We start from the raw sequence: 20,015 nt of genomic DNA on the forward strand, positions 1-20,015 counted from the left end.
CCTCTGGTTCTTCTTGTTTTATGTTATATACTTCAGTTCTGAATCTTCTGTGTGTGGTTACCATTACGAGTATGTAAAGGATAGGTATTTATATACAGTCATCCATTTTCTTCTGCGTGTGCCTCATTTCCATTCCCCTTTGTGAATTTGGATCTTTGAACCCTCCCCTTTTCAGTCATTGTTGTCTCAGTTCATCCCTATGTATACTGAACATTCATTACTATTTTGCTATAGCAATTCTCTTCTTATTATTTAAGCTTATAATGCCCTGTTCTTAGTAAGGGTTGTACTCCTCTGCTTCTATTTGCCTGATAGTCCCTTTACTCCTATTTATGTATTTTTTTTTCTGTCATTTTGTTTTGGGTGAGCTGACCCCTTTCAGGATTTCCTATAGTGGAGAATTCATAGTAGGAATTCCCTTAACTTGTATGTCTAGAAACGTCTTAATTTCTAAAGGAGAGCTTAGCTGGATACATTATCCTAGGCTGGCAGTTCTTTTCACTTAATAGTTTAAATATTTGATTCCTTTCTTTCCTGGTTTGTAAGTTTCGCGCTAAGAAATCCGACGATAATCTAATGTTTTCCTTTATAAGTTACCGTTTTTTTCCTTTCTTGCTGCCCTGAGAATTCTGCCTTTGTTGTTGATTTTTGACAATTTTAATACAATGTCTTGGCCTTTTTGGGTTGAGATAATTGAGTGTTCTGTTGACTTCTTGAATTCCATGCTCCAACTCATTTCTTCAATTTGGAAAATTCTCATCCACTATTTGTCTGAAAATGCTTTCTAGTCCCTGCTCTATTTCCTAGCCTTTGATAATGCCCATTATTCTTATGTTTCCTCTTCTGATGACATTAGCTAGTTCTTGAATTTCTCTTTTCTTATTTTTTATTTTTCGGTTTCTCTCTCCTTCCTTCTGATTTATTTCCAGATTTCTGTCACTGATCCTTTCCTCCATTTGGTCGACTCTGTTTCCTAAGCTTGCTATTTCATTTTTTAAAACTCTTGCAGTGTGTGTGTGTGTGTGTGTGTGTGTTTTATCTCCAGAAGATTTATACTCTTCTTTTTGAGGGTTTCAATCTCCTTGTTCTGCTCATCTAGGTGTTTTTTCAGTTCCTGAAATTGCTGATATGACTTGTTTCCGAACTCACTGAGTTTTTTCAGAAGTACCATCCTGAATTCTCTGCCATTTAAGTTGCATATTTCTTTGTCTGTAAGCTTATTTTCTGAAGATTTTTCTCTTTCTTTCTGAGATGCCTTGTCACCTTGGTTGTTCATGGTGTTTAATGGACTATTTCTCCACCTGGTCATTAATGGAAATGTATTCTGCCTTTTTTTCCCAGAAAGATTTATTATATAAAGGTCTCTGTTTAGCCTACTGCAAAGAACGCACTTTTCTTTTGGTTTCCAGCTGGTGGCATCTAAACCTCTTGGATCTCTTCTTTATAAAAAAGCCTTAATAATGCCTTTTTCTTTTCTTATAGATATTTAATCACACCTGCTACCCTCAGTTTCAGTTCCCATGTTGGCAGTTTCAGTAGCATTTGCTCAGATTCCCCTGAGGCTCCGTGGTGTTCAGTCTCCAAGGGTATCGGGGGAGGGGCCCTCTGGGATGAGGGATGGGGGTTGTGGCTCAGTCTCGATTTTCCAACCGTGGCCAGTCAAAATCAACTGTTGTTTTTCTGCTGTCCCGCTTTTCTGCTTTCTGCCCTGATGAGCGGACCCTGCCTCTGGCTGCATGGAACTCACAGCTTTCCCAGGCTTGGCTGTTCAGGGAACTCGCCACTCTTTCTCCCCTCCCCCTCTTCCTGCAGGGAGCTTCGGAGGCTGCGCAAGGCAACTTCTTTGTTTCTCCCAGTCCACCGCTTGACACCTGGGGTTATGACCTATGGTAGCTCTTATGCTCAGATCTCACGCTCAGATGTGCTGGTGTGCAGTTTGGGTGTTTTTTTGTTGAGTTTTAGATGTTCAGCTTATTGTTGTTTCAAGGAGAGAAACCTGGGGACGTCTCTCACTCTGCCATGTTTATCTAGTACCTCTCTTTTTTAAAATGTTTTTTTTCCTTCATTTTTTTCTTCTTAACCATTCTTCCCTTTTACCATCCCCCCTACACAACACCCCTTCCCCCACTTCCTTTGGTGATGTTATTATTTTTTTTCTCTTTATGTTGTTATTCTGGCAGTGGCTCAAGGACATTGCTTAAGGCCATTAGTAGTACTCTGCACCCAGAAGGTTATTTTAAATTAAGGAATTCCTATAGTTTTAAAAAATGTACTCTTAGATGACCGATTTTGTTTTAATAAGGTAACCTAAGAGCATTATTTACCCCATCCTTCTCCCCTTTGTATATGTATATGTTAACATACACCTATATGTTAAGTTTGATGCTGAGATGACTTTCCCCTCTGTTTATTAATTGGATAAATGTTTGTCTAACATGGAAGATTTTAAATAAGTCAGGCATTCTAATAACCTTCTAGACTAAAAAGATCAACTCAGGTTGCCCATTTTATGGTTCTAGTGTGAACCAGGGCATTTTGATGTTTTTCTTTCTAGCTTTCTACTAAAAGGTAGAAATTTTTTGATATTACTACTATTTATCATTGTTGCCATTTTAACATTTAGAAAATAATTATAATTCTCTTTGTTAGCATCTTAATTATTTTAACTTGTTTTACTAGGTACAGTGTTTACAAAGTAATAAACAGTGATGCTAATTTTTTTTCTTTTTAGAATCTCAAAATGTGGATTTTGTTTGTAGTGTTCTTGTGGTGGCTGATCAGCTTCTCATAATAAGATTGAAAGAGATTTGTGAAGTAGCATTAACTGAAAAACGTGAGTATTTTTGAATTAGAATATTACTGTTTTCAGGTTGGTCCAGGATTACTGTATTTTATTGACATTTTGATGGCATTTATATTAAATTCACCAAGATCTTTTGTCTTATGAAAAATTTCAAAACATTTAAACCATTTCATGTCATCATTTGTAAGCACATCCTATGTGAAAATATGTTCATATGTGAAAATATGTACATCTTAGAATTGAAATGTTATTTTTTTGAAATGTCATAAAACTATGAATAAAAATTTTGGTGCAAAATTTATTTCAATAGAATTTTAAGGGTGAGAATTTGGAAACAAAGTTTTTACCCTTGTTCTGGTCTTGACTGTAAGTCTGTGCTTAGCTACTCATTTTTTACTATTTGCTGGAATGTTTATGTAACTTTCCCATTAATATAATTGATCAGACACATCTCTTTTCTCTCAAACTTCTTTCTCTGTTCATTATTCCAGTTAATTGCATGGTATTCCTCCTGAACACTCAAGTTTGAAACCCAAAGTTAGTTTTTGTATTTTGCTCCTTATATCCAGATTCTTTCAGCTGTCAAAACTTATTCATCTTAAATATGTTGGTCACATTTCTTCCACCTTTTTATTCTCACTGTGACTATGCTAGTTGAGGTCACTGTTGCCCATCTCTTCTATGTAGTGTCACAGTAGTCTTTTAAGTCTTCCTTCTCTCTTCTAACTAGTCTTTAATCTTTCTATAGGTAGTAAGTGTGTCTTTGCCTGTTCAGGTATTTTTAATTGCTTACTCTAGGATAAAGGTTAAATTTCTTTAGACTGATATAAAAATTTTGTGAATTTCTAATCTTATCTTTGTTTTCCTTCGGTGCCATATTGCCACTTCAGGAAGTGTGAAGGGATTTTTGGTCAAATTTTTCTAATTTGTACTTGCTAGTAGTTTGTCTTAGGTCTAGTATATTATTTATCCACCTTTGAGCTCTGTAGAGTATTTTGTCCTTGGTTATCAAAAAGAGAACAACAGCTCTGATCTTTTAAGCAAGAAAATGAAAATATATATAAAATAAAGAACACAACATACAATAGGTATAAAGTATCCACATAGGTGATGTTTTTAATTGTTCAGTTCACTTTTCTGGCATCCCTTGGATATTCTTTCTTGGCATCCTGCTGCATAGTTACCTTTATAATGACTTCCTTGATCTTCCTAGAGTCTAGCAAGAGAATGGTTCTTCAGAAGTTTGTTCCCTGGTTATTGGCAATCCTTGTTTCCAACTGAACAGCTCTAAAGTTTTTATATGACTCATTTTCATATCTGTGAAATGGTGAACTTTGGGTTCATTATTTAGTAGTTGAAACTTTAGGTTAGTCAGGAGTGAAACTCAGACCATTATTGGCTGTAGTTATAACTTTTATAGTTGCAAGAGAGAAAGAAAAAAGAAACGGAGGAAGCCTGGTGTATAAAACAGTTGTGTTCCTCTGTTGGGTGGGACTCAGAGCAAATAAGAAAAAGAATGGAGAGGTTTGGGAAGCCAAAGTTACATGCTAGGTCAGTAGAATATTCTAGGACAATCTTCTAACAAAACATACTTCATATATAATTTAATACAACTGTAACAAAATCCAGAATTTGTTGTGCAGTATACTAGGTTCTGTACTGGCATGAATAATGTAAGATTTATTTTCCAAATATATAGTATGTATGCATTTATATATGTAAATATACTCATAAATTCTGATAGATTACTCAAATATATTTTATAGAATGATTTTTTAAGTTTCTCTTAGTCTTAAGCATATCTTTAGTTTTATAGGAGAGAGAAGGACTATTTTGTGCTACATAAATGAAAAGGAAAGCTGTTTATCAGTGAAAGTTAAAAATATTCTAAAATATTAGATGGAAGATTGTTGATTCTTACGTGTTTGCTTTTAGGTGACACTGTGATGTACCTTGTATATTATCTTAAAATTTTTTGTGCGTGCTTATTTTTTCTCCTGACTGATCATTTAAAATTACTTTGGCATATTGGGATGGAAAATGAGTTTTATATTTACTTTAGTGTAAGTTATTTTTGGTAAGACACTACTTTCAGTTTTCCTTGTTTTAAATGTTCAAACCTGACAACTTAAGAAAAGTATATTTCATTTGCTGTAATAAAATTCCTTTCATTTCATTTTGCATATATTTTCTTCCTTTATAGTTACCCTGAAGAATGCTGCTATGCTGTTAGAATTTGCAGCAATGTATAATGCTGAGCAATTGAAACTGTCTTGTTTACAGTTTATAGGACTGAATATGGCAGCTTTACTTGAAGCAAGGTAGGTTGGGTGCATACATTATATTACTGTTGCAAAAGCGGTTATTTACATATAATAGCAGCTGTATTAGTAATTAAAAAGCGAATAATAAATTCCATCTTTGTAGAAAAAAAGAAAATATATAAGAGGATTTAGTCATCCCATCAGTATTTGATTACCTAATATATCCTAGCCATTGCTGAGATATGACAGAACAAAACAAACAAAATTTTTGCCCTCAATGGAACTAACATTCTGGTTGGAAAGTTGTAGAACAATATTATCAGTATATTTTCTATGTGTATGCATATCTCTTTTGCTTATTTAGGTTTGTAACTGTAATTTTTATCTTGGCTTTTGGAAACTGTAATACTAAGCCAGTACTTAATTAATTCACATGTAAGCACCCATAAAATTTGTTACTGGTTGATTTCTATTTTTTCTTTGTATTTATTATCTTTAAGATATTTCCTGTACAAACATATTGATTCTTTGGTAAAATTTAGGACGTTAGGGATGGCCTGAAACATTTAATTCCTCTAGTTTATTGCATGCTGATAGGTGTGTTGAAGGCTTTATGTAGAAATCAACAAGTAATGCAATGTTCCTAATGAAAAATGACACATTTTACATAAAAATTCATGTGCGCACACTCTCTCTATATATACATATATACATTTATATACATATATATATACACACACACTCTGTTTTATAAGCTAATATTTCCTAATTTATTAAGGATTACCTGAATGGAAAGAATTTGATAAATGCTAATAGGAGTCCTAGACATTTTTAAATTAAAGGGATCTTGGAAACTGTCTCATTGTTTTCAACTGTTTTAGCAGTGGAATTTTTAATGAAATAAATTTACAGATTTATTTTTTAATAAGGTCAGAATTTCATTACATTTACTTACTGTAAGGTCAATGATGATAAAAATGAGTCTGTCTTGGTGAACAGAAATTTGAGATTAGAGATCTTGGTGTCAGTTTGCATTTTTAGTTTCAGTATCCAGTTTGTGTTTTGTTTTACTCGTAATAATATTACTGCCATAATAATTATTAATGGTGATAACTGATAATGGTAATAATGAAAACTAATGGTATATGCCAGGCAGCATTCTAAAAGTGTTACATAGATATAGTTAATTTCATGAAAACCCTGTGGAGTAGATTCTATTTATATTGTCAAATTACAGATGGAAAACCCAGGAAACTTTTGTAAAGAATCAAGAAAATCTTGACTCATATAATTTATTATAAATAACAGTTTTTGATAACTCACTTTGCACGTCATAATCTTTAATGAAACTGATTTCAAAACATGATTGAAATAATTGTTGTACTAACAGATTTTTTCTTTTTTTGAGAATTTTTATAAGAGTTTATTTGAGCTAAACTTGTGTTGGGGAGCAAGATCTCAAATACTCCTCTACAACATTATTAATAATTGGCTCTTACAGTTAAATTTAGAGGAAATAATATTTTGGCTGTTTAATGCTTTGTTTTTTTTGTTCAAGTGCAAATTAATGTTATGGAGTATTAGACAATATCATTTTTAAATGCCTCCGGTATTTTAGTGTGAGAGCTTGGCTAGGGTTTCAGAATAAATTTAATTTTTTGTGGACTTTATGTTAGTAATTCTAATCATAGCAAATTTTTTTTTACCAAATTAAGCTTACTTGGTATCAGATAAGAATCAACCAAAGTCTAAAATAGGCACCAAATCTCTAAAATACGATACTAGAAAATGATAGTCATACTACTATTGTTTGTTTATTTTGTGACAAGCATGTCAGCTGAACTATTAATGTTAAGAATGGCACAGAATGTGCTGTGGCGATGTCTCTATTTATATAAGTAGACACGCATAACTTGCATTAAAACCAAGATGTGTACAAACTTAACCATTCCTAACCAAATAGGTATTTGTTAGAAGAAGTGTAAATAAATATGCACAGAAATATTAAGAAAGGAGGGTGTACTAAAATTGACATAGCATCAGAAGTTACTTATCCTCAAAGTGTTAAAACTGGTATGTTACAGATTTGAATATGCAAGTTGTTTTGTATTAGTTGGGAAAATAGTTTTAAAATAATCAGAATGTAAACTTTGTGTTAAATTTTCACTGCTGCCTTAAAGCACCTCTTTGGAACCTGAGAGTTCCTTAAACTCTACTTAGAATACTACTGGTCTGGTCCAAATGTCATTTTACTCATCATTTTACTCGTGAAGATACTAAAGCCCAGAGAAATAGAGTGAGTCGCTCAAGGTCATGCAGGTAATTGGTAGTAGTGATAATTCTACATAGAATGTCGGTATCCTGATAGTTAGGCCACTGTTCTATCAATACAGCACTACAATGTTCTACAATATTTCTGTAGGTTATAATTTGTAGAAAATGGTTGAAAATGAATACATACTTGCTGTTTTGTTATGATAGAAAAGATTTTCCTATCACTTACTTGTATTAGTTGCTTGAGTTTTATTCAACATATTCATCTAGTGTGTTCTGTTCATGTGTTCTTTCTAGTGTGTTCTGAATATATCTATGTATATAACTACGCATCCAAAAAGAATTTATAGCAGCTAGGATATTAATGCTTTAAAAAAACTTATTCAGCAATATAAAATATCTCTACATATTTGAAAATCTTGACAGATATTAACTCACTAGGATATTAAGATAAAATTTTGTATCTTATTTGTTAGGTCTCTTGATGTTTTAAGTGTTGGTGTTTTGAAGGATCTTTCTGTATTTTATCGAAAAATGGTAAGGTTTATGTTTTTTTCAATGAAATTATCAACTAAAGCAGTATATTATTAGGTCAGTTGTCTCAATGGAATATGTTCTTAATGAATTCTGATACATTAGGACCTTTTAAAATAGGACTTAGTATTTCTTTACAGATTCTCATTAATAAGTATGATAATCAAAATTGAAAATAATGATAAAAATTAGTATCTTTTAATTCCTCTATAAGGGAAAGTTATTGAAAGCTTCAGAGAGTCTTTCATTTTTTATTATTTACCAAAGGTCAAGACAGTGCAAAAACATGAATTTACATGATCCCTAACAAATAGATTGATTTGTCTTTTTAATATAGGGGAGCTTTTTTGTTAAGGTTTTTTATTTTTTTTTTTACAATTTTATAGAGTAAACTTTAATCAGTTTCACCCCTTGATTTAAGTTTAGGAAGTCATTAAACGTTCTAGATTTTTTTCTAGTTAATGTCACTGCATTTTAAAATATGGGATATTATACCTATTTAAAAAATATCTTTATAAATTTTGTATTTAAAGTGACATCTTTTTTCCTGTAGATTCCAGCAATGGATAGAAGAGTCATTACACCATATCAAGATGGACCAGATATTAGCTATTTGGAACTAGAAGATGGAGATTTTTTTTTTAAAGAAGAAGTAAATATTGAACAAAATTATTTGTAAGCACTGTTTCCTTTTTTCTTCTTTCTTTTCTTTCCCCTGTTCCCCACCTTGGATCTTGGACATTACTGACACTTTTATATTGATATTGAAAGGAAAAAGTTGAGAAACCTGACATAAGAAATAATGTATGTCCATTTTTAGCCTTGGTATATTATAAAGTAAATTAATAATTTACATTTACAGATATACCAAAATTACATATAAATGTGAAAGGAACGTAGCCTTCAGGTTAAACATTTTGGGTTGAATTAGTGCATTTATCTTAACTACCTTCCAAAACCCTGCTGAAGTTAAAGAAATAAAAAAAGGCATGATACGCTAAAGCAGAGAGAACAGGGAAGGAGAAAACAGCAGTCAGGATATGTTAACAGTTTTTGAAAGTTGGAAAGTGGTTGCTGCGTAGTAATGACTTAGAACAGAAAAAACTAAAACAGAATTTTGGAAAGACTTAAGAATTAGAAGTACCAGATTTATGAAGACCAGGGTGAGTAGTTGGATTTTGAAAAGAACATTTTTTGAGAGTCTTTCACAGAGCATTGATTTCTTCTTGAACCTCATTCAACCAAGTGATGGTACCTCCTCCATCTTGGTATGAAAGACTAGAGTTTGCCTTTTGGAGAGGGTGAAACAGAGAGGAGTGCATCAGCCACTTCTTTAGATTCCTCTCTGTAAAGAATCTGACTAGGTCAAGAGATATGGCCTGGAGTGACTGACATTTGGGGGGAGTCCAACAAAATATCCCAGGTTCTAGATAACTTCCCTATAGTGGGGCTGACCATTTCACAAGCCCTGCTTAGAATTTCCAGTTCATGTTTTAGATTTACTTATCAACTGCTAACAATTACATTCCTTCTACTTGGTAAATGACTTGTTAAAATACAGTCTTTGGTTGTTCAAGTTATTTACGCATGTGAGTGTAGTAATCCACTATGTAGCTCACTGAAAAACTGCTCTTGGTTTCGAGAGATTTTCTTCTTAACCCCTTTTTTAGAGTGTCGTAGCATTGGGATACTTGGCAGTTTATAGATATCTTACTTATATATACGACATATTATATTAAAATTTATAAAATTATTAACATTGACATAAATATGTTATCCTTTACAAAATAGTATTCACAGCTGACCTGTGTGATGAGTTTATAATGAAATCTTTAATTTTTTAGTAAAAAAAGATAGTTGTAATCCTAATAGATCATTTAATTTTTTTTTCCTGATTAATAATAATTTAGGCAATTAAACATTCCCTGAAATGCTTTAAAAGTTATCAGCAGATATTTTTTGTTCAAGATTATAGTTTATAATAGCTTTTGTATGAACATGTGCAGTATTTGGCTTTTCAAAGAATTTTCCTATATACCATCTTGTTTCTAACTTTCACAGAAATGCTAGAGTTAGAACAAGTAATAGTATCACACTGAGGTTCAGTGAAATTGAGGAATTTGCACATAGCTAAATGTGACTACAGCATTCATATTCATATCTGTTTTCTGTTTGATCAGAATGCTCAAAATACATACTTCTTCACTTTCATCTCTAAATTTGTTTTTTAAAATGATTTTTATACTTAAAAAAATGACTTTTATGTTTTTTTTTTTTTTTGCTAGGGAAAGTATGTTCAAGAAGACAAAAACAAAAGCAAAAAAGAAGCCACGTAAACGTTCAGATAGTTCTGGAGGTTATAACCTTTCAGATATCATTCAGAGTCCACCATCTACAGGTTAGTGGAAAGTGTTTTAGGATATATTTCTTGATCTCATCTTTCATGTCTCCATTATCTAATTCATTTAACCTGTATTAAATACTATTATGTGCCATCTCTTGGGGCTACTGAAATAGAAAGTAGTCCTTGTCTTAGTGAGGCTACAGAAAATGATAGTATACTGTGATAAGTAATCTGAAGGTTGCTGTGGTACACCCAAACCAATCTGAGAAGATAGGAAAGATTTCTTAGAGGACAGTGATACCTGCGCTGGATCTTGAACAATGACGAGAAGTTAGTCAAAAAAAGGAGGCAGATAGACTTACTAAGAGAAGGGGATAATATGTTCCCAAACCTAGAAGCAATAGAAAGAACTGCACATTTCTTGTACATATAGTTCAGATTGATTCAGCCAGATAGGGTTATGTGCAGATAGGAGATTGATTGGAGAAGGTCAGATTTTGGAGGGTATTATATGCCAAACTAAGGTATTTGGATTTTATTCTGAAGACTATGGTTAGTTAGTTATTGATGGATTTTTAAGGCAGGGTATGACTGAATAAGAGTTATGTTTTTAGAAAGACTGCTCTGGCTAGTGGCATGGGGGGTTAGCAGAAGTGGGCAAGACATGACAGATATCATGTGGCTTCAAATAATATAAGTGCTCTAAGGCAGATGCCAAATGAGATGCCATTCATGTGCATAAGAAGGTTATAATCTAGTAGTAGTATACAACACATTTTCTAGCTAGACATTATGTGAGCCTGGTTGAAAGTAAAGATTATGTAGTTTTATCTGGGATTTCCTAGGTAAGCTGAGGTGTATTGTCACTTCATTGTTTGGTATAATTATTTATAGTATCCCCATGCACTCTGAAAGTGTCCCCATTTGGGGCATTTGATTACATTAATGGTTCTCAAGCTTTTTGGTCACAACTCCTTTACCCTATCAAAAATTAATTAGGGACTCCCCCCAAAAAAATTAAAAAAAAAAAAAAAAGCAAAAAACTAGTTTTCTAAAAATTTGTTTCCCAGTTTATTTTTCAAAATCTTTAACCTATCAAAAAGATGAAAGAAAAATAATGCCATGAACATCTTCTATCCTTCATCCACATTTATTGTTAACCTCTAACCACACTTGCTTTTTCTTGTTGGCTTCCTGTTGCATGCTCTCTTCCCTCATCCTACAAATATTCTACACACACACTTTTTTACTGATCCACTTGAAAGTAAGTTGTAGACATGATATTTAACCTCAAACTTTAACATGAATTTTCTAAAACTAAGGATATTCTCTTACACAAAGACTATCATTATCTAAGATAGTTACATTAATCCATTAATATTATCTAGTAATATAATCTATATCGAGATTTCCCTAATTGTTTAAAAGTGTTTTTATAGCCTTTTTTTGTTTTAACCTTTAAAAAAAATCTAGTATTTTATCAAGATTAATATTTCCTTTGTTTATTAATATCTCTTTAATATTTTTAAACTAAGATCAGCACCCTACACACCTTTTTGTTTTGTTTTCAAAAGTTCAGGCCAGTAGTATTATAGACTATCCCACATTATAGATTGATCTGATTAAATTCAGATTAAATCATCTAAATCTTATTGATTTCTTTAGATAAAAATATGAGGTGTGACTATAAAATGAGACTATAGTATGGCTTTCAGAAATGGTATGTGTGTCTGTAGCAGTAACATAACCTGGTGCTATTTCTATCAGCAGTATTTTCGTAGTCAATCAACCTTATACAAGCAACTTCAATAAATGTAAGTGTATATTGTTTTGTATGTCTGTGGAAAAAATAACTGTTATTCAGGGAAGAAAAGAATATCATTTATGTTTAATAAGATACTACAAATGAGGTACTTGACATGCTTGATAAAGCTCAAAGGAATAAGTAATGTAAGGAATGGTTGTTTTAGATAACACAGAAGATATAAAAAAATTAGATAATGTATCTAAATTGATTGATGCAGCACTGAAGAATGGTTTCTCATTTACCACATCTCTCGATTCCTATTTTAAGACCTTAAAATTTTTTTAATTCTGTGATTTTGTGTTCTCTGTGTTGTGTGAATTACCTCTCGTCCTTAGAAGGAAGCATAGGTGGATTGATAGTAGGATGATTAAATGGATAGATAGTCATGAAACTAATGATTTTCCAGTCACCTAAAAGACTGTGGAAAAGCAGGTACTCGGTTTGTTTTATATAATGTTATTGTTAGCACATGTATTAGTCTTAGCATGTCACAGCTGGAAAAGACATTAGCAATGAACTAATTTATATATCCCTTCTTTTAAGCCTGAGGAAACAAGCTAAGAACACTTTAAGTGATTCAAGGTAAAGACAGACAGAAATAGATTTATTTTCTTGATTCCAGTTTTCTTTGAACCGCTTTTTTTGTGGCTAAAGCAGATAGTGATTGAAAGGTTACATTTAATTGGGGGCCAAAAAGACCCCCAATTAAAAAATTTTGAGTATGAGACAAATTTTATCAAAGACAGATGTGTAAAGGCTTAACATTTATTTGTGTTGATCCTTAAAATTAGTCAAAAGACATTCTGTGAAAAATGTTTTCTATACCCAAAATAATTGTTGGCCTCTTTAATCATCTTCTTTATTAGATTTATTCCTTTGATTTTTGAGAGCATTTGGTATTAAATATGCTCTCAGATAAAAATATTTAAAATATTGTTGGGGGAGAAGTTTGAATGTTATTTTCAAACTCTGTTTTAGCAATGATAACCACAAAAGAGGCATATATCTTTTCAAGGTAGTTTACTTTGTAAAGAACAATACTTATTTGAATGTATAAGAGATGATATGTTTTATTTATTTAAAATCAATTGTATAGCTTTTAATTGCCATCTATATAATGTGTTTTTTTGGGTTATTTTCCTACTTCATTTAGATTTTACAAAATTTAAAATATGTGAAAATAAACACATGAACCAAAGCAAAATTTTACTTTTTAAAAAAATTTTTACTTTTTATTGTGTTTATGTTTGAAATGACTCTGATCTCCTGATGAACCTGGAAACCAGGTGTGGCAGGGAGACAGGTATTTAGCCTGGTTAAGAGAAGAAATGATATATACATTTCATAACAACTCTTTTGCTTTAAGTGATAAGCTAATTAAAAATAGCTTTCAATCCACAGATTTTTGCAGAAGGGAAAACGCTCAAACAGACCACAGTTAGCTTCTGCAAAGCCTCTCCTACTGAGCCCCTCTGTGTGGGTGCAGAGATGGATGCGAAGGAAAATGGAGGGCGCAGGGTCTGAAGTTTATTTTGTCTTTATTTTTATGTGGAAAAAAGTTCTGAATCATTTTCTAAAGCAGATCCCAAAGAACTGTCTTCCTCAGGTTCATTGCATAATTTGTATATACTGGAAACTGTTTTAAATCCAGATTTTAAATTTCCATTGCAGTTTTCACTTCAACTGAAATCCTTTTTCAGTTAGCTGAATTAAGATTTTGCTACAGTGGCTATAATTTAAATGTTACATTTGGATTAATGGAAGCTTTTGGCTCTATTGGGTTTATTGAATATAATATATGTCTAATGTGCATGTGTTTAAATATCCATATACACACATATTTTTTAATTTACCTTTTAGGATTATTAAGGTCTGATAAGGCCAATTCGGTGGACTCTCTTCCCGAATTATTGACATCAGACTCTGAAGGAAGCTGTGTGGGAGTGGGTAGTCCTAGAGATTTACAGTCCCCTGATTTTACAACAGGATTTCATTCAGATAAGTTTGAGGTTTGTTTTTACTTTTCTATCAAAGTACTATTTTCGTAACTTCAAAATTTAGGTATATAGACAGTTTATCTTCAGTTTTATATTATTTTTACTTTAAAAGTGTGTTGAGTTGGTTTATAATAAAATATAATTAATGACATATGTAGTGTTAGTTTTTTCAAATTTGCATAATATTTCTAGTTTTATGATTTTAATGGCAGCTTTGAGCCCTTTATGTTTTATTTATGATCTTTCTGCAACTAAAATACATGTTGGTGTAAAATATAGGAACACTGTATAGATATATTGAAAAACATTTATAGCTGAATTATTTGAAAATTATTTTGTGAAATGTCAGTACCAGCTAAAAATTGTCAAAGGAAAATAATTTTGACTGTAAGCTTAATTTCAAATTCTGCATAGTCTCTTTCTTCTATGATGTTAACTGGAGCAATACAATCTGGAATGGAATTCCTCTCCTAATCTGGCACAATTCACATTAAGCTGCATAATTCCTAGTCCTCATCTGTGGGGAGGCCATTTTTTAGGCATCTCTTAACGTTTTATTCCATAATTGTTAATCTACAAGGTAGGAAACTGTCTGACTTATTAGATAGTGACATTTTTTTCTGACCACTATACATCCACAACACATTAGAACTAGAAATTCCTGAGACAATGGAAAATTTGTCTCAACAGGTTTACAGTCCCTTTTAAAGTGTCAATATTATTTGACTTTAATTTTATTCAGAGTACTTTAATTACATTCAGAGTGAATTATATGACATTTATATCAGACTTTCATTTTGTCTCATTTTAAAGTCATGGGCTTTAATTTTGAAGTTACTGCTTCATATCTTATTTGGATAACTTTTATTAACGTTTTTAATGATCATGTAAATAGAGATTTAATATAAAAACTTATTTCCCTAAAAATTATTCCCAAAGCTCACAATTGGGTTATAGTCATTGATTTGGTGTGAGAATTGGCCAAGGCACTAAATATAGAAGAAGTAACTGAATTGAAAATACTAGATTATTGTCATAAAATTATACTCTTTAATATAATCAACCAATATTTAAGTACTGACTATGCGTTAGCTACTCTGGTAGGTGCTTACATTTTTATTCATCTTTTGAATGTTTTTTTTGTTTGTTTGTTTTTACCCCCAGGGGAAAACTAAACCATATGTTAATGGTACACCTACATATTTTAGGGAAGATTTAAAACTGTGGGAAAAATCACCAATACTTAAACTATCTGCTCCACAGCCTATTCCCAGTAACAGAATCGATACCTCAAGCTCTTCCAGTTGGGTTGCTGGCTCTTTCAGGTAGGATATTCATTTTGTGCAAACCTGTTAGTCTGAAGAATATCATTCATTTTGAGTCAAATAAAAAATTTCAATGAAGCACATTTAAAAATAATACAGATTTCTAACATACAGAAAATCACTTAAATGCATACAAATTACTAAGTAGGTAAAATAGGCTTTTATTCCCCCCAAATTTAGTTGCTTTTGTATTGTCATCTGTAAATCTAGTAAATCCATATATAACACATATAATGATTTAATATCAGCTTTTTGGGGTGGGAGGAGGGATAGTATATATTAGTTAAAACTCCCACTCAGGAAGACCATTTTGTCATTTGTAGGCTTACTTTATTTTTATTTTTTGCACATTTAGGGGTATTTAAGATCTCACAAAATGTGTTGTTTTTCACAGTTAATTTTCAGAAGATATTCATTTAATGTTATACTGTACTTTTAACATTTTAACCATTTTTTTTATTTAGAAAAGTAAATATTTTGAAACTGAAGTAGATACAATTAAAATGAAGTGTTCTTTTTCGGTGTTTATTGAGCTTGTACTTCATCTTTATATACCTACTATGATTTATAATATTCTAAAACTATTAATTGATTTACTGTTTATATTATTATCTGAATGATTTATGTAATTATTTTGAAATATGCCGTATTTTACACAGTTGGGACAAAGATTATGACATCCCAGTGTATGCTGGCACATGGTTTAAAGGTAGTTCAGGAATTGGTTTCAATTTTTTTGCTTAAGTAAACATTTGCAAGAACATCTAGAAGCATCACCTAATCACTAATGTTAGACTGTTTTATTAAACATGTTTTAAGAATAGCTTGGTGTAAAGTCAGCAAAATATCTTGGATATTTCTAAAGACTGTAGAATTTTTCCTCATTACGATATAACTCCCTGTGGTGGGTTTTTAATATTGTTGAGCATCCCCAAGTTTTTCCATTAAATTTTTTTTTTGTTAACATTAGACGGTAGTAGTAATTTTGTTAAAAATAAAATAATTTTTAAGTTCATCTTAAAGGATAAGAATTTAAATTGAGTTCTGCCTAAGATAAGTTACAAATCTTTCTGTTGCTTGGCTTTTTTTTCCTTTGAGTTTAAATTATTTACCATTATGACTTTTGATGCATTTTAGTTGTTATTTATTTATTTATATATGTATAGATAAAAGTAGCTTTCATTCAAAATATCTTTTTTGAAGTTGGTCACAGTTGAAACAAACCTAAATTGTTCTCTCATAAATCTTATATATAATTTACAGTTTCAGTTAAATTTGGAGGTTGGACTTTTTTTTTTTTTTAATGGATTAACAAATGCATTGTAAAGTAACTTTTTATGTCTTTTAGTCCTGTCAGCCCTCCTGTCATGGATCTCAGAACTATCATGCAAATCGAAGAAAATAGACAAAAATGTGGAGCTACACCAAAGACAAATTTGAGGTTGGTTAAAAAGTTATAAAAAAGGAAAGATCATGTTGTTATAGTTTTCCCCTAAAGAATTAGACCTACTGGACCTTTTTTATTATTTTTCTGCATTTTAAGTTAAAGTTAATTATAAGCTCTTTTCTAGGTAATTTAGCCTCCCTAACATTATTTCTTAAATATATGGTAAAGATTTAGTCGGGTTGATAGTCCAGCTTCTGTGGAGTATAGAAGCTTGCCTCTAAAATGATCATTGTGGATTGGTTCTGATGCAAGTGTATTTGTAAGTAAGAGGCTCATATGTAGCTATTACTTGGTCATTGATGCTATAAACTGATATTGTCACTGTTAAAACTTGTGGCCATTTTGATCCAATAATAGTAAAACCACATCAGATAAACAGAAAGCAATATAATTACCTGTAACCTTTGTTAAGCAGAAATTAATGTGATTGGTTTAATTTAATTTCTAGTAATCAGATTTCTTTTGGAATTAAACTTTCTTAGTAGTGAAACTAATTGGTTAACTTAATTTCTAGCAAAATGATTTCTCCTGGAGCTAAACTTTCTCAGAAGCAACGAAAAATGATTGCAATGACTACCAAAGAAAATAATTCAGGAATGAATAGCATGGAAACAGCTTTAATGGCTCCTTCAAAAACCTCAAAACCAGCACATGCATGGTACGTTCTGATTTCTATTAAAATAAGCATAGATCTGTGCATTAAGCGTTTAAGGTAGTTATGGCTTCTGGGTTTTTTTCCCCTGTCTTTTCAAATATTTCATTTCCCTCTTTGCTTTTAAGTTAAAAACTGGAACTTTGGAAATTTTGTTTGTTTATTTGATAAGTACATCATGTTTTTAAAAGTTTTTTATACTTAGGTATAATTTCTTCTTGGTATTTTAATTAGTGTTTAGAGAAGGGGCACACAGAGCTCTCCAGGAGGTGAGGGAACAACCCAGGATTGGAGGAACTGGTGAAGACCATTGTTTACATTTCCCCTGTGGATAGTGTATAGAGCTCTATCCAGGTTTTCTGGCCAAGCTGCAGGGAGCTGTGGTGCGTTCCTGGTCACCCCTTCTGGAGCTAACTCCATCAGAAACAGGAGGGTGCTATAGCATGCAAACAAGGGACCCTTCCACCCAGAGATTGATCCAGCTGGTATAGCGGGATGCTGTTTCATGTACCCCAGCAGTGCCCCACCTGCAGGGCTACTCTGTATAGAAGAAGTTCAGAGATAGTGGAGCACTACTGTGTGCTCACGTGAGGATTGTCTTTCTTAGAGAGTGTGTAGAGCTAGTAAAATGCTATGGTACTTGCATGTGGAACTGCCCTGTCCAGAGAAAGTGTGGAGATAGTGGGACACTGCTAAACACACACGCGGGGCTGCCCCACCTGAAGAAAGTGCGGAGCTATGAAAACTTTGTGGTACCCACATGCAGAGCTGCCCTGAATGGAGTGAGTGGGGTGTTGCTCTGCGCACATATTGCTGCCCTAGCTAGAGAAAGGGCAGAGCTAGTAGGTCATTGAGAAGCAGGCATGCATAGTGGCCCTGCTCAGAGGGCCTACAATTAAAGTAATAGGGAATGCAGTCAGGGCTGCCTGTATGGAGTGAGAGGGGTGTGGCACATGAAGAGATGCATTGGAAAGGGTACAGAACTAGTAATGTACGGCTATGTGCGCATGGTAGCTGCCCCACCCACAGAAAGGGCAGAGCTAGTAGGGCTTTGAGCTGCAAGTGTGCAAAGTAACCCTGCTCTGATCACAGACAGTTAAAGCAAGATTAGGAAGCCCTACCCAGATTAGAAAGGCAAGAGAGCATGCGCACGCCAGGCGACATAGTAGGCACTGCATGTTTCAGCTCTGACTATAACCAGCCTGCCAAAACTATTCAACACAATCTATACAGAGACCACTCTTTCAAGACTGGGAGATAATAGCTGTTCTCTCCAACTCATAGGAAAAAAACACAGTCATACAAAATGAGGAGGCAGAAGGATATGCCCCAAATGAAGGAACAAGAAAAGACTACAGAGAAAAACTCTAATGAAACGGAGATAAGTAATTTGCCTAATAAAGATTTCAAAGAAATGGTCATAAGGATGCTCAACAAACTTGAGAGTACAATAGAGGAACTCAGCACTGAAACAAAGAGAAAATATAATAAAGAACCAGTCAGAAATGACAAATACTTTAGAAGGAATTGACATCAGTTTGGTTCATACCGAATAATAGATTAGTGACCTAGAAGACCGCATAGTGAAGATCACCCAATCAGAACAGCAAAATGAAAAAAAAAATTTTTTAAATGAGGATAGTATAAGACATCTCTGGGATAGAAGAAGAGGAGGAGGGGGAGGTGGAGATGATTGATTGAAAGAGAGAGAAATGGGCAGAAAGAGTATTCGAAGAAATAATGTCTAAAAATAGAAAGCACAGAGTTCCAAGCCTAGAGCAGGACATACTGTAATTTAAGTGGCAAACATTAAGAACAAGGAGACAATCTTAAAGGCAGCAAGAATGAAACATCAGGTCACATACAAAGAAAACCCTATAAGGCTATCAGCTGATTTCTTAGATGCAGTTTCACAGGCCAGAAAGGAATGGCAGGAGGTATTTAAAGTGATGAAAAAATGGAATCTGCAACCCAGGATGCTATATCCATCAAGGTTATCATTCAGATTTGAAGAAAGTTTCCCAGACAAACAAAAACTAAAGAAGTTCACAACCACTAAACCAGCCTTACAAGAAATGTTGAAGAGTCTTCTTTATGCAGAAATGGCCATTACCAGAAATAAGAAAATAAAGGAAAGGAAAAAATTTCACTGCTTAAGGCAAATATACAATAATCATAGTGAGTTGACCACTTACAAAGCTAATAGGAAGGTTAAAAGACAGTAGTAACAAAAATAACTATAAGGACAATAAGTAATCGAGTTACACAAAACAAAAAGATATAAAAGAACCAGTGGAGAGGGCAATAAAAATGTACTGCTTTTAGAATGTAATTGGACTTTAATGCCTATCAGCTTAAAATAGACTGTTAGATATAGATGGGAATATATTAACCTCATGGTAACCATAAACCAAAAATACACAAAAAGTGCACAAAAAGCGAAGAGAAAGGAATCAGTCAAAACAGAACCAACAAATCAAAAAGAAATGGTAGAGAACAAAAACAACCAAAAAACAACAAAATGGCAATAAGCACATACCCATCAATTATTCTAAACATAAATGAACT

At 32.7% G+C, this 20,015-nt stretch overlaps 1 protein-coding gene across 2 annotated transcripts in view; it reads left to right on the forward strand.

Moving 5' to 3' along the window:
• IBTK (inhibitor of Bruton tyrosine kinase) overlaps window positions 1-20,015 on the forward strand; it is a 77,120-nt gene that overhangs the window by 38,438 nt on the left and 18,667 nt on the right. The window contains exons 17-25 of one of the 2 annotated variants that reach the window (XM_015600424.2): window positions 2,732-2,833; window positions 5,007-5,124; window positions 7,818-7,878; window positions 8,429-8,550; window positions 10,161-10,273; window positions 13,887-14,035; window positions 15,287-15,348; window positions 16,697-16,789; window positions 17,310-17,453. In XM_015600424.2, coding sequence (XP_015455910.1) covers window positions 2,732-2,833; window positions 5,007-5,124; window positions 7,818-7,878; window positions 8,429-8,550; window positions 10,161-10,273; window positions 13,887-14,035; window positions 15,287-15,348; window positions 16,697-16,789; window positions 17,310-17,453 — 964 coding nt within the window. Of the gene's footprint in view, window positions 1-2,731; window positions 2,834-5,006; window positions 5,125-7,817; window positions 7,879-8,428; window positions 8,551-10,160; window positions 10,274-13,886; window positions 14,036-15,187; window positions 15,349-16,696; window positions 16,790-17,309; window positions 17,454-20,015 lie in introns of both variants that reach the window. The other variant, XM_006926357.3, reaches the window with a different exon arrangement.

Source organism: Pteropus alecto, unplaced genomic scaffold (assembly GCF_000325575.1).
Source record: "Pteropus alecto unplaced genomic scaffold, ASM32557v1 scaffold7, whole genome shotgun sequence".
NCBI classification, from domain to species: Eukaryota; Metazoa; Chordata; class Mammalia; order Chiroptera; family Pteropodidae; genus Pteropus; species Pteropus alecto.